This window comes from Sus scrofa, chromosome 2, assembly GCF_000003025.6.
Source record: "Sus scrofa isolate TJ Tabasco breed Duroc chromosome 2, Sscrofa11.1, whole genome shotgun sequence".
Taxonomy (NCBI): domain Eukaryota; kingdom Metazoa; phylum Chordata; class Mammalia; order Artiodactyla; family Suidae; genus Sus; species Sus scrofa.
In genome coordinates, this window is record NC_010444.4 from 150,382,288 (window position 1) to 150,397,021 (window position 14,734).

Here is a 14,734-nt window from a genome sequence, read left to right on the forward strand (position 1 = left end):
CGTAATTCCGCGGATAATCAGACACTGTTGTAGTAAGTGCTGGGAGGGAAAGCGCAGGCGCTCCGAGCGGGCTGCCGAGGAAGGAGGGGGACGCTCACGCCGGGGACACAGCAGGAAGGTCACAGAGCTGGGGGAGCGGAGCCAGAGAGGCCTGCGGCGAGCAAGGGAGGCCGGCTCAGCAGCTCGGGTCCGACTCCGGCTCTCCCGGCCTTTCTCAGACCAGAGGCGCCCTGCCCGCCTCCTAAGAGGCTACGCAGGGAGGCGCCAGGCAGCCAGCCCTGGGGCCCTGCCCGCCGTGGCTCCATCACTTCGCTCCGCATCCAGCGTGGTCCCTGATCCTGGCTTATGCCCGTTATGAGACTGTGTCCTTTCCTTTCTCCCTCCGTTCCCACGAAGAAAGACCCACAAGCTGTCCTTGACGGCAACTTCGGCACGGGTCAGTACGGCCAGGTGGCTCCCGCGAAAGACAGGCGACTTTGGTCACGGGCTGTCCTCACGGAAGATCCCAGCCCAGGGCAAGAGCCCTGTGGATGGGGACAGGCACAGGAGGCTAAGGAGCTTAGTTTCAGGGCCTGCAGGTGGGAGTGTTACCGACAGAAGCGAGCGAGTCTCTCAAAGGGCGTCCCCAGGATGCGAGAGCTCAGGACACACACAGCTGCGTGGAAGCCCTTCATCCCTGGCTGTCCCCTCTGTGCTCCTGGACCCGCACTGACTCCTGTGGAATGAGTTAGACCCTGGTGACCTTCACCCTGCTGTTCTGGAGGCGGCTCGGGAAGCTGCCGCTGTGAGAAGCAGCCCCAGTGCAGGTGCAGGTGAACAGCAGCAGCCAGGACACCTGCCACTGGGCGCCCCAGGTGGGGGCTCCCCTGAGCACAGGTACCCCTGGCCTTCCAGCGCAGGCACCTGCTCCCTGCCTGTTCTGCTCTCGCCTCCAGCTGCTCTGGGGAGTGACCGCCCTGTCACATGAGCCGTGTTCCAATCAGACCATCCCAAGCCTTCTCTCCAAATGGAGCAGAGAATCCCTCCGGCCACTTTGGGGCGGTTCAGTAACAGGCAGAAAGATTGAGGATTGGGTTAATGCTGGTCACTGCGGAGGTTCAGTGCGGGAGTAGAATGACCAGTGAGCTGGGGCGGGGGGGACAGGTTCTTTCAAACTCTGCTCCGCAGCCCACTGGCTGCTAGAATCACGTTCGGGTGTTTGACGGGGACCAGCCCGACCTGCTCTCTGCCTGCCTGCCTGCCTCATTGTGTTGGGAGCCTCTGCTGTCGCTGGACTTGGAGGCCTAAGGCTCGTTTATAACCCTGCAGACAGAGCAGCTGTAGGAGGAACTGGAAATTCAGGATGTTTGAGGTCTCTTGGAGTAAAGCGCCAAGACGGATATTGACATATTTGTAAGATACGTGTTTGTTCTCAAGTCAGGATCTGACATCCCTGCAGACAGGTCGGCGAGTGAACTCTCCTGAGAAGGTTCCTTCTCTCCACCCCACCCCAAGTTGCTACAGACGTGGTGTCTGACGCTGGCAGGAAGGGGGCCTTTACAGAAGTGCGGGCAGGGTCAGGGGACACCCCGGACCCCCTGCAGCCTCCAGTGGGAGGCTGTCACCACGCTGAGCCTAAAGGGAGGGGCAGCCGGAACCGGACCAAGCCCACCGCGGCCGGGCAGGGTGGCCCCACAGCCCCTCTCTGCTCAGCCTCAGTCTGCGGAGCCCCACCAGCCAGGCCCGGCTGAAGGCCAGGGAGCCTGTGACACAGTGTGTGAGGCCCCGGAGCCCGGATCAGGGCCAGGAGGAGTGGGCGGTGACCACGACCGGTGCCCTGACAGCATCCTGGCTGGGATGGGGACAGCAGCGGAAGGGCCTCGGAGGGCTTTTAAAACATCAGGGTCCTAAGGTCCCCGTGGACGTTGTTCCTTCCACGGCGGTCGTGACCCTGGGACTCGCCTGGCCCGGGCGCCGGGGGACCTTACAGGCCAACACAGTCTCCTCTGATACTCTCTCGGTGGCCTTTCTCTTAGTCCCCTCATCTCAGGACCTTGGAGCCACGGTCGTCATGGGCAACAGATCCTGACTGACCGGAGCAGAAACCAGATGACCGGCAAGCCGGGATGGCTGAGGGCAGGGACACAGTCACAGGAAGGACACGGCGACAGGAGCCGTGGGGCCTGGGCTGTCCCAGGCCGGGGAGGCGCCTCTGAGTCCTGGCGGCCCTAGAGGGCTGACCTCAGGCAAAGTAAGCCATGGAGGCCAATGGGGACAGCAGGCTCCCAGGCTAGACTGCCTGGGTTTGGATCCTGGTCTTGCCGCTTGTTAGCTGTGTCGCCTGGCAAGTTCATTGATTTCGCTGTGCCTTCTCCTCCTGCAGAATGAGGAGGAAGTTACTAGCGTGTACTGCGGGAGGCGTGGGTTGTATGGATTGGTCCGTGTGAGGGACCCAGGGTTCCTCGGACTGAGGCTGGCCTGTAAATGGTCCCCAGATGTTAGCCCGCGATCTGCTGTCATGGCTGGTTCTGCCTTTGCCGCCTTCATCCCCTTCCTCAAGGAGGCTGCGAATGAGGCGCCTCTGTGTGGGGTCGGCAGGCAGGCAGGCCGTGCAGTTGAGACTGGAGTCAGCCCACAGAGTCTCCTGAGCCTCAGTTTCCTCGACTGGGAAATGGGCGTAACACTGACACGGGGGTGTCTGACGCTTAGCGGCATTCACGGCCACACGGCGCGGGACTCACAGCACGTGCTCGGTCCCCCTCGGCCCTGGTGGGATGGATGGGTCGGTCTTGTCCTAACATCCGCACGTCTTCCAGCCTCATGGAGAAGCTCGCTCCCCCGGCCTGGCTTTTGTTTCCTCTCCTTTCGCTCTTACCTCTCCGCGTCTTTCCTGTCTCTTTCCCTCTTCCTCAGGCTAAAGTGGACAATGAGATCCTTAATTACAAGGACCTGGCAGCTCTCCCCAAGGTTAAGTCCATCTATGAGGTGCAACGCCCCGACCTCATTTCCTACGAGCCTCATTCCAGATACACGTCCGACGAGATGCTGGAGCGATGTGGCTACGGCGAGGTACGGCGTCTCGCCCTCTCTCCGGGGCTGCCGGAGCAGAGGCGGGCCCGTGGGGTCCCCAGTCCCTCCAGCACAGAGACTTGGCTTCCATGGTGTTGGCCCCCAGACTCTTTTAAACTGGCGCTTATAGTCAGCATTTAAAATTAAGCTATTTCATCCAAAATCTAGCTTTTCTTGAAAAACCAGGGCAACACTATGCTAGTATTTCTACCCCCTGGAGGTGGGGAGCAGCACCCATATAGGCAGGACATGAGCTCCCCAGTTCTCCCCGGCCCCCACCGTTTTTCTGAGAACCCCAACATCAAAGCTGAGAACCTGTGACCACTCGTCACTGGAGCTATTGCTTCTTGTACGGTGGAGAGATTTTATGCTCAGCCCGTGGCTTTCATCGCCAGCCAGACTCCGTGGCCATTTAGGTCTGTGATCCCTGCCCAGGGCGTTGCCCTGGCCGTCCGCCCCTGTGCTCAGAATAGAAGACCCTCTTCCAGCAGCTAAGCGTCAGCGGGCTTTTGAAATCGTTCAATGATTGCAGGTGCCTGGAGGTCCCCGGCCGGCCACATCCCAGGCGGTGTCTAACCCCACCCGCCCCCTGAGCTGAGATCAGGTGGAGCTTTAGACGGAGCCCTGACCTGCTCGGTGGGGACCGTGTCCTTGTCCCCACTCGCCACTGCCCCTTCCTGTCTAAGACGAAGGGGTTCCATGTGTTTGGAGCCCAGTGGGTTCTGGCCTCTGAAATGCACCAGAAAAAGGCACCAAGTGTTGGTGAAGCCGCAGACGGCAGATCGGCTTCGGCCACAGCCAGCCCCCAGAGCTGTTTGGTCTCGCTCAGGAGTGTCTTTTAAAATCTGAGTGAGTTGCCCACGTTTAAACTTGAGGAGATGCCACAGAAGAGTCTGCAGACCTGAGCTGTGTTAGCACGTGGGCGATTGGGGCCTGGGTGCTCTGTGCCCAGCACCTCCCCGCCAAGCCAGCCTTGAGGCACCAGCCTGGCCCTTGCTTGGCCAGCATCTGGGACCCCTGCCCTGGCCCTGTCCTTGGGAGCCACAGAAGGGGCATGGCCGGTAGAGGGACCGGGAAGGGCCGTGAAGTGGCTCTAGGCCTGTGGCGGGCAGCCTGGGTCCAGGGGACCCTATGCTCGCTCCTTCTCGTCCCCTCTGGGACGTGCTTTTTCCTGCTTCTAAGAAGGGGCCTGATGTCCAGGCCCCCTCCTGCCCAGCCCCGCCGATGTGCCGGGATCGGGGCGGGGCCGAGGCGGCTGCGGCCTCTCTGCTCCTCACGGAACCGCTCTGGTCCCTTCCTCTCCTGCCTGCCTTCCGCTCTGCCTCGCTGCCTTCGCACCGCACTTCCAAGTCGCTGGGAACGCTGTCTCCCTACTCTCAGGTAATTAAACCGGTTCGGGACACCGTTACTGCGATTGCGTCTCTCTGTGCCGACCAAGCACCCGCCGCATGCCCCCCAGCCCCGAGGTGCTCCCCCAACCCGGCCAGAGAGCGGGAGACGTAGGGGCATGACCTGGAAGAAGTGGCAGTGGCTTCGAGGTAGAGATGGCTGGGCTGGAACCGGCTGTGCGTTTCCACCCAGAGGCGGCCTGTCCGACGCGCCGGGATCCTTGGCCGGGATGTGGGGACTTGACGCCCTTTCCACGCGGGGCCCTGAGTGACGCTGCAGGGCCTGCCGTCTCCGCGGCTGTCCGCAGGCTGTGTGTGGGACCCAGGGAGGGTCCCCGCACTCAGAAGGGCAGCATCCTGCTGCAGCCCCCGGAATCCCAGATGCCACGTCATCCGCCCACCCCGCCTGCTAGACCCTTGGGTCGCAGCCTCCCTAAGGCAGGTCCCGCTCACGGCTTCGCTTCCTCCCCCAGGACATCTATGAGAACCTGGACCTCCGGCAGAGACGGGCCTCCAGCCCGGGATACATCGACTCCCCCTCCTACAGCCGGCAGGGCCTGTCCCCCACCTTCTCCCGCTCGCCTCACCACTACTACCGCTCCGGTAAGGAAGGGGGAAGCCCCCAAAGGGACAGGAAGAGCCGGGGGACAGCGCAGTGCTTGATGTCCCCAGCTGCAGAGACCGGGGATGTTTCCATCACAGCACGGGCTCTGAAGGCCTGCGGCCACCTGGGTGACTGGCCAGGTCTCCGTGCGTCCCTGCAGAAGCCCCTGGAAGGTGGAGGGGGGCCCCTGGTACTGAGAAGCAGCAGGAGGGCGGAGGGTATGGCCGGCAGCCCAGCCACCCTGGCTGGGAGGAGACGTCCCCGTCCCTGTCCTCCTGCAGAGGGCAGAACGAGAGGGCCCGCGTCAGGGCAGTGGCCTGGCCTTCAGCAGGGGACCACCTCGAGGTTGGGGATGAAGTGGGCAGAGCAATTAAGGGAGGGGCCCAGGTGGGGGATGGGGGGAGCTCAGAGGGGCAGAGACGCCGTTCGGAAGCTCAGTGCTGTGGATTCTTGCCCCCACGCAATCTGCCTGTGGATGAAGCAAGAGAGCAGGGTCGAGTCTGTCTGTGCAGCCAGGCGCATGCGAGCACAGCCCCCCACCGTCCTTGCTGTCGTCACCTCACTGCTGCTTGACCACCGCCACCGCGTTAATGCCTGTTCTCTCTGTGCCTCTGTTCTCTCTGGGGACCACTGCCTGCCTGCTCCAGGGCCCGAGAGTGGCCGGAGCTCTCCATACCATAGCCAGTTAGATGTGAGGTCCTCCACTCCGACCTCTTACCAGGCTCCCAAGCACTTTCACATCCCAGGTAGGCGGCCAGCCTGGCGCTCCCTGCGTGGATGCATGCTCCGTGGGGTCGCCGGGCGCCCTGCACCAGCGCTGCGGGGAGGCCGGGGGGCGGGGGCCCCTCCCTGACCAGCCACCGCACTGCCCCACCCCCAGCTCCACCCACAGGCCCGGTCCAGCCCTAGACAGAACCAGCCTTGACCATCAAGAAGCAGCCCAGGGAAGCGCCTCGAATGTCTGAGGGCCAGGATGGGACACGGCGGTAACCCCGCTGGAGGTCATGGGCTTTTGCATCAAAATCTTGGGGTCGAATCTCCATTCTGCTTATAAGCTTGTGACTTCGGGCCAGTTACTTAGCTTCCGTGAGCCCGTGTCGTTCCTTCTGTAGAGCCAGGTGTTGTTCTGGGCTCTGCAGTCACAGCTGTGCTCAAACCTGCCCAGATCCCACCTTCACGGTGTTTAAGTTCTAATTGTGGGAAGAAAGCTAATAAATGAATAGACAGATGAGGAAAGGGTAGCTTCAGGAGACAGGTGCGACTGCAGTAAAAGGGGACTTTGCCCCAGATTGACAGGGTGGGGAAGGCGGGCAAGGTGGTCTGTGAGGGCTTCTCGGAGGAAGCCCTCGGATGGCTTCTTCATCCGAGTCAGAAGAGAAGTCAGGGGAAACATCCTGCGTGGGGGAACAGCAAGTCCAAAGGCTGACCCTGTGCCAGCCGCCGGCAGGTTGGCCGGAGGTGGCAGGAGGTCAGGAGGGGGCGGGGCCCGGTGACCCCAACAGGGTCTCATCCCCAGTGAACAGCGGCGCCCGGCCTGGACCCAGTCTCCCAGCCCCAGGTCAGGTTTGCACCCCCACCGCCCTCCCCAGGAGCTCCCCCTGCCGTCTCACCCGCGCCTTCCTCAGCTGTCCCATCCTGTCTGTTTTGGGGGGGGTGGGGTGGCTGTGGCTGCAGCACTCTGGGGACCTGCACGCGGAGTGCGGCGTGGCCACTGCGTGGGGTCCCACTGAGCATGTGCCTGCCTCGTGCCCGCACGCCTACCATTCAAGCCCGAGTCCCTTCCGCAGCCCCGTCTGGGTCCCTCGCCCTTGGTGGAAGGTGATGGCGGGAGGCTGGAGTTGAGCTTCGGAAGAGGAAGTCGGCGGGGGGACGATGGGGGCCCCGGGAGGAGTCGCTAACCGTCTCTCTTCCGGACCACCTGACCAAGTGCTGTGCTTTTCTCCTGTCTCTGTCTCTCCTCCCCACTGTCCCTTCCCGGGCCGTCCGGCCGCCGGCAGCTGGAGAAAGTAACATCTACCGGAAACCGCCCATCTACAGGCGATCTGGTAGGGCGGTGGGCGGGGCCGGCGGGCGGGGCGGGGCGGGGGCGGGGCGGCTGAGCCTCGGCCCTGGGGAGGGCTTGGTGTCATTTCCCAAGAGCAGGGAAGGCCTCAGACCCTTACACCCTTTCTTCCCCCCCCCCCCCGTGTGGTGTCCCGAGTCTGTGGGCAGAGTAACCCTGGTCACATGCACGTGGCCCTGGGAGAATGACACTCTGAGGCAGTGGTCCTCAAACCTGGCTGTTTGTTGGCATCCAGGGGGATGCGTACAGGTTCCTGGCCCCACCCCGATCTAATGAGTCCCCGTTGGTATTTGTATCAGTTCCGCCAGGTAACTTGAAATACGCCCGGCCCAGCTCTCTCGGTTCTCAGTCTGCACGTCCTGAGAGTGAGCAGAGGCGGGGGAGAGGGGGCTGGGAGTGTCTTCATCCAGCCGCTCACTCGTTCAGCGTTCCTTCCAGAACAGTCTGTGGACCAACTGGACCCAAGAGATTTGTTTAAAAGCAGGATCCCCTGCCCACTACCGCCCTCCCCCCGGCCCCCTGGATTAGAAGCACTAAGAGGTGTGGTCAGCATCAGCCCTGTAAGCGGCTTCATGCAGGGTCCGTGTCTGTGCTCAGTTCGGGCACCACCACCAAGACCGGTTGGTTCTGGCACAAGCACGCAGCTGAACGCGCTCCCCTCCTCCGAGGGTGCAGTGGCACAGCTGCTGCCCTTAACACCCTTGGGTACTTGGGGTCTGGTTGGATCACATGGGGAGCACAGAACTGGCTGAGCAAGGAATTGGGCAGAAGCAGCGCTGTCCTGGAGCTGGTGGCGGGGGCAGAGTATAAACGGGCTCTGGGCCTTAAGACCCGCCTGACCACTGTGACCAAAAAGGGATCTGGGCTGTGGTCCAGGTGAGTCCTGAGCAGAGCACGTCTACCTGTGGCCATGGAAAGGCACCAACCCTGACAGAAGTAGTTTGGCTTGAAATCCAGAAAAGGCCCCCTTGTTCCCCACCCCCCAGGACTGTGTGGAATCTTCCAGGTGGCTCGGGAGCCTGGGGTAGGGAGGGCTGTGCTGACGAGAGGGCAAGAGAACGGGCTGAATGAGATCGGCCGGGTGGCAGGGCTGCCCAGGAGCCAGCACACGGAGGATCTGCACGCGCTGGGCTCAGCGCCGCGGGTTCACCAGGACGCTGCCGCTCTGGCCGGCGAGCCCAGAGCTGGTCCCTGCAGCTTCTCTCCAGAGAAATGATGACGCGCCCAGCCCGTGTCCCCAGCTTCTCGTCAGTCTTTGGGCCTGGGAGTCACGGCGCAGAGGGTGTGGTGGTGGCCTTCAGGGGGGAGGTGGCAGCTGGATGACCCCTCAGCCAGCAGACCAATTCTGAGACTCAGAGACGGAGGACGCCGAGGCGGAGGGGGCCCGGCCTGCCGAGTGCCGCAGCTGAGCCAAGTGACAGAGCTGGAACCAGCCCCAGCACTGCTGACTGTGTGCTGTGCCCCTCGGGCTGCCTCGTCTCCCCAGGCAGGGCCTGGCGGGCAGGCCTGAGGAGGAGACTGACCTGGCTGACCGAGCAGGCCCCGTCTGCTTTCCCGCCCTAGATGTGCCTTCTGGGGGCTGAGGAGCCAAGGGCGTGGGCTCACCTGGGACTTGAGACAAGTCCCTCTTACTTGGGGGAGCCGTGGACTTAGCAGAGGGAGTCCTGAGCCGGGGGCCGGGCCGGGCTGGGCCCAAATTGCCGCGTGGTCCTGAGCGAGCCCTTTTTTCTGGTGTTTGGATTCCCATCCATCAAGGCTTGGTCTCGGTGCTCTTTCAGCTCCAGAGCTCCACGACCCAGACACTGGCCTGGAAGTGGCCTCGTCCCTCTGGTCTGGAGGCTGGCTGGTCTGGGGACAGAGTCTGGGACACTCTTCCAAGACATGCTGCCTCCCCCTAAGTCCTCTCTTTGGGCCCTTTGCAGGCGATCTGTCGACGGCAACCAAGAGCAAAACGAGTGAAGACATCAGCCAAGCCTCCAAGTACAGCCCAGGCTACTCGCCAGACCCCTACTACGCTGCGGAGTCTGAGTACTGGACCTACCATGGCTCCCCGAAAGGTACTGCCCTCCACGGGGGAGCTGAGGTCGGAGCCCTGGCACCTGCCCCAGGGACCTGGAGGGCCACTCTTGCCCACACTGATGCACTTACACCCTCAGAAAATGTGGATTGAGAACCAGCCAAGGGCCCTCAGGAGACACGAGCAAGCAGACTAGACCAGGTCTTTGCCCTTGTGGCCGAGATGCAGGTCGCAGCTGGAGGGGAGTGATGTACAGCAGGTGCAGGGGGCACAGTGGCCACGGTGGCCAGCCTGGAAGAGGCACAGGCTCCCCAGACAGAGGCTCAGCTGCCGTAGGAAGGCTGGGGAGCAGGTAAGCCAGCAGCACGAAGAAGCGCTGTGTGAGGACCCCGGCTGGGGAGGCAGGCTCCGGTGGGGGAAGGGAAGGCCTCTCGGCTTGACCTTGAGCTCAGAGGGGTGGGGAGGAGGTCGGGGAGGAGCGGCCAGTCCCCACGGCCTGTGGGTCGAGGGCAGGGTTTTGGTCTTTATCCTAAGACAAAGGAAGCCACTAAAAGGGGTGACACGATCTAATCGGTGTTTGTAAGAGGCCACGTTGGCCGTAGGTGGGAAATGGCTTGGAGAATGGGGAGATGCAAGGGGTCTGAATGGCCCTCGGGTGCCATCCACCCAGTCAGACATTCCAGCTGTTTCTTTCAGGGGGAGCAATTTTCACTAAGTGCCACTTTGGTTCGGCACATACCTTTATTAACTGCATGTCCATCTTGAACAAAGCTTCCTGGGAGCCCAGCCACTGAGAAAGGTGATGAGACAAGGCAACTGTGACCAGAGTGGGTCGTGAGCAGTGCTCAGGGGAGATCAGTGCTCAGGGGAGGTCGGTGCCCAGGGACATCAGTGGTCAGGGGTACCACAGGTGAAAGGGACCACGACCAGAAGGCTTCGGGGTGGGGGGGAGTCTCAGAGGGGACTCTTGCAGTTACACACAGAACAAAAAGGAATCCAAATGGCTTAAGCAGAAACAGGGATTTCCTGGGTCGAGAGACTGCAAGTCTGTGCAGCGCGGCTGTGCAGAGTGATGGACACCAGAGGACCTGGCTTGTCCCCTGGGTTGGGGGACGCCAGCCTCAGGCTGACTCTGCCTTCATCATGGCAAGATGAACTCTGGCAGGTCCAGGCTTACCTCCGACCCTTGGCAGAAAGAAGACTTCTCTCTCCCACCGGAGAAGTCCCACCATGGAGGCTTATTGGCTGGGTTTGGGCAGTCGGCTTCACCTGCACATTCTGGCCCTGGAATGGAGGGGATGCCGGGTGTCCCCAAACCCGGGGCCCAGGATGGAGGCAGCTCCGCAAAGGGCACTCTCCAGCCACTCAGCTAGAACGTGGCAGAGCCAAGAGGAAACCCCCGCCTTTTGAGGCTGAACCACCCCCATGCCTCCACCCTGGGCAGGCTGAGTGGGGAGCATGAGCAGGAACTGATCCTGTCCGTCTTCCATCAGTGCCCCGAGCCAGAAGATTCTCATCGGGAGGAGAGGAGGATGAGTTTGACCGCAGCATGCAGAAGGTAAGTCGGCCATGCCACTAATGAGATGCTTAGACGGTGTGTCACAGAGGGCTTTTTCATTTGTGATGGACAGAAGCCAAAGTCAAACTCACTCATGATGGAAAACAGAAATGCAAAACTTGGCATAACTGAAAAGTCAACTGGTAGAAACAGCTTCAGGTAGGACTTGATCTAGCTGCTCAACAAATTGCCATAGGGAAATTCTCTCTCTGCTCTGTGTTGGCCTCATGCTCAGGCAGGTTCTTCTCACGTCGTGGTCAGCAGGTGCCAGTGACTTGTGTGTTGCTGGAGGGAATGCAAGGTGGTGTGGCTGCTGAGGGAGTTTGTGGTTCCTCAAAAAGTTAAACATAAAATTACCATAGAAACGGTCAACTGAAAAAACATGCACAACCTAAAATGAGAATTACGTTTTATTCAGCAGACACACTGAGGACTTAAGCCTGGGAGACGGCCTCTCAGATGCTCTGAGGGACTGTTCCCAAGATGTGAGGGAGGAGTCAGGATATATGAGTTTTTGTGGAAAACAAACAAACAAACATTGCTACTAATTAAAGAAAAAGCAGACATCTCCACTTAATGAATTTAGCCCTTTTCTATGCATGGGAAGATGCGAAGGTCTGGGCTCAAAGAAAACCATGCCTTTAAAAATGTGCGCCTTAACTACCCAGGGTCTGCCTATCCAGCTTTTGTCCACCCTGAATCCCCTAGGGCACACGCCTCGGGTGGCCGCAGAGGGCACCGGCTGGATGACTACAACATCCTTTGTTTACAGCGCCTCCTCTTGGTCATGAATGCAATCAACATTTGGGAAGTATTGCATGACAGATTTTGTCCCTTGGCACTAGGAAGGCTCTTTTCTAGATCACAGAGATTCTCTCTCTCTCTTTTTTTTTTTTTTTTTTTTTTTCTTTTTGTCTTGTTAGGGCTACACCTGCGGCATGTGGAGGCTCCGAGGTTAGGGGTGGAATCCAAGCTGTAGCCGCTGGCCTATGCCACAGCCACAGCCACGCCAGATCTGAGCCGCATCTACAACCTACACCATAGCTGAAGACAACACCAGATCCTTACCCACTGAGTGAAGCCAGGGATTGAACCTCCATCCTCATGGACAGTAATCAGATTTATTTCCGCTGAGCCACGATGGCAGCTCGCACAGAGATTCTCTTGCTAGGCCACTCGGTGTGCTGATTTTTTTTTTTTTTTTTTTTTTTTTTTGGCTTAGGCCCTTTTGATAATTTAAAAGTCTCTGGATCACCTGTCCTACTAGGCTGTTATCTAGGAAATGTTTTCCCTTGATGCTTCTTCCCATAGTTACACTTGCTCTATTACAGTTATTCTATGTAGAGTTTTATATATATGTATATATCATCATTGGCCTCAAGGCATCCTTAATTTTGCTGGAGGTGTATTTATACGTTGGGTAATGCAGGAGTCACCAGTCTTACAAACTGCCAGGATATACGTGTTACAGCTGGCAACGGAATAAGCTGATAGTGCAGCGGAGAGAGACGCAAGGCATAAGTAATTTGAAAACAACGAGAGACCAGAGGAGAAGCCAGATGCTGGAGGACGAGGGAGAGGGGACAGATGACAGTTCCATCGTGGTGTACAAAGATGTGCGTTATCACCGTGTACAGGCCAGAGGGTAGGAGGCAGTTTTCTGGAAAACAGGCTAGAAACCAGCATATTTCAGAAAAAGTCATACAAGCCACCGTGTTTATCAATTCATTCAACCCCATGGAATTAACTCCCGCAGATCGAGACGCAGCCGTCTGGTGTTTCAGTAGAGTTTCTAAATGTCTCACCCAGCTGAGGAGTATAATCTAAACGCCATTAAACTTGTATTTAGCAGAAAGTCCTTTTTATGAATTCTCTTCGAGATCTTCATTTTACAAAAGCATCAGAGTAAAACAGTAATTGTCTATGAGTGACAAGACTTAAAATGGCATGGTTAGGCGTTCCTGTTGCAGCTTAGTGGTAACCCAGCTAGTACATGGGTTCCATCCCTGGCCCCGCTCAGTGGGTTAAGGATCCAGCATTGCCATGCGCTGCAGTGTAGGTTACAGTCATGGCTCGGATCTGGCATTGCTGTAGTTGTGGTGTAGGCCGACAGGTGCAGCTCTGATTTGACCCCTATCCTGGAAACTTTCATCAAAAAAAAAAAAAAAAAAAATAGGAGTTCCCTTGTGGTGCAGCAGGCTAAGGATCTGGTATTGTCACCAGTAAACCAAACTTTTTTTAATTTTAAAAGAATACCAAAAAGTTTTCAAAACCTTGGTCAAATAGGATCATAGGTCACCATACATTCTTTTAATATGACTACTTCCTTGATCACATGAACCTGAAATTTATTCTGGTTTCTTTTATATTTCGTAAGCTATTTACTTTATAAGCCTTTACTTTTAAATCTAGGAAATAGAGCTCTCTCATAAATTTAAATTTCACTCTCTCCTGGAGAAAGAGACATCTCACGTGTAATGAGTACACAGACATACAAACAGACATAACTATAGATCTCATAGCTTCACCCTAAAAAGTTATGAATCAGGTATTAAATATAAACTTACTCATTTATAAATAACATTTGGGATAAGATAAATTTGTTGCTTAGATGACTAAGGCGTTGCTATTTGTGGAAAAGACCCGTAACATTTGTATTTGTCCTTGATAAACCTTAAGGAGGCTATGAATGAGATTGTGGGTGAGGGGGCCGTCCTAGCAGTTTGAGCTTTAAAAGGCTTTTTCCCTCCTTGGTTTCAGGTTTTAGGTAATTGAGCAAATTGGGCTCCGTCTCAGGTTAATGTGAGCTGTATTTACATTTCAGATTTGTACAGATTTGCAAGACAAAGACGGTTGTTTTTAATTCTCCAAAGAACGGGTCTGCCACTTAAATGATATTTAAAGATTGATTTCCCAACTGTATTTTCTCTAACTTGCTTTTATATATCAGTGAGAGATTTCCAACAAACCTGAAATTGAGACTTCTAGGTTCTAGACTTTTAGGGCTTATTTATCATGCCTTCGAAAGCTTGCGTAAGAAGTAGAAGGACTTAGGCTCACTTCTTCTCATGAAAACACCAAAAGCATAGCTAACTGGTGAACGACCACTGATAAAAAGACCGGAGTCTACGGAAAAGATACTGTATGTCTAAAAACAAAGAAGAAGCCACAACAGCACGACAGGAGGGGCACATTCAAGATAAAATCAAATCCCATACTCACCAGGTGGGCACCCCACAAACTGGAAAATAATTATATTGGAGAGGTTCTCCTGTAGGAGCGAGAGTTCTTCTGCTTTTAATTCAGTGACTCTTATTCTACGTATGCTTGTACAAGCATCATCACAACCTAATTTTTACAACTTTTCCATCCCAAGCCCCCGTCCACCCGTTCCCCACAACCTGTCCCCTTTGTAACCGTGGTTTCTCAAAGGCTGAGTCTTTTTCTGTTCTGCAAATAAGTTCACTGTATCCTTTTTTTAGATTCCACGTATAAGAGATGGCATGTAACGTTTGTCTCTCACTGTCTGACGAACTTCACTTAGTTGATAACTTTTAGGTCCGTCCATGTTGTCGCAAGTGCCATTACTTCCTTCTCTTTGTGGCGCAGTCCTATTCCGTTCTGTGTGTGTCCGTATCTTCTTGATGCACTCCTCTGTCCCCGGACACTGAGGTGGCTTCCATGTCTTGGCTGTTGTGTACGGTGCTGTGATGAACACTGGCCTTTGTGTAACTTTTCTAGTCGTGGTTTTCTCCCGATAGATGCCCAGGAGAGGATTGGTGGATTATATGATAATTTTTGGTTTTTGGTTTTTTTGTTTTTTTTTTTTTTTTGAGGAATCTCCCTACTGTCTTCCATAGTGGTTGCACCAGTTTATATTTCCCCCAACAGTGTAAGAGGGTTCCCTTTTCTCCACACCTCTCCAGCATTTACTGTTTGTAGACTTTTGGATGATGGCCATTCTGGCTGGTGTAAGGTGGTCCCTCATCGTGGTTTTGAGGTGCGTTTCTCTAATATGCGTGGTCGTGAACATCTTCTCATGTGTTTTTTGGCCATC

The 14,734-nt window shown here is 56.7% G+C and overlaps 1 protein-coding gene and 1 long non-coding RNA gene across 23 annotated transcripts in view; one reads left to right on the forward strand and one right to left on the reverse strand.

Moving 5' to 3' along the window:
* ABLIM3 (actin binding LIM protein family member 3) overlaps positions 1–14,734 on the forward strand; it is a 163,030-nt gene that overhangs the window by 122,103 nt on the left and 26,193 nt on the right. For 7 of the 22 annotated variants that reach the window (XM_021084989.1, XM_021084987.1, XM_021084986.1 and 4 more), the window contains 7 exons: positions 2,893–3,048; positions 4,399–4,428; positions 4,910–5,039; positions 5,688–5,786; positions 7,038–7,085; positions 9,025–9,159; positions 10,613–10,677. In XM_021084989.1, the coding sequence (XP_020940648.1) occupies positions 2,893–3,048; positions 4,399–4,428; positions 4,910–5,039; positions 5,688–5,786; positions 7,038–7,085; positions 9,025–9,159; positions 10,613–10,677 (663 nt within the window). The remainder of the gene's footprint in view (positions 1–2,892; positions 3,049–4,398; positions 4,429–4,909; positions 5,040–5,687; positions 5,787–7,037; positions 7,086–9,024; positions 9,160–10,612; positions 10,678–14,734) is intronic. The other 15 variants (XM_021084998.1, XM_021085002.1, XM_021084997.1 and 12 more) reach the window with 5 other exon arrangements.
* LOC106509605 overlaps positions 10,684–14,734 on the reverse strand; it is a 117,034-nt gene continuing 112,983 nt past the window's right edge. Inside the window, exon 4 of the long non-coding RNA XR_002342012.1 lies at positions 10,684–11,009. This is a non-coding gene — a long non-coding RNA (uncharacterized LOC106509605). The remainder of the gene's footprint in view (positions 11,010–14,734) is intronic.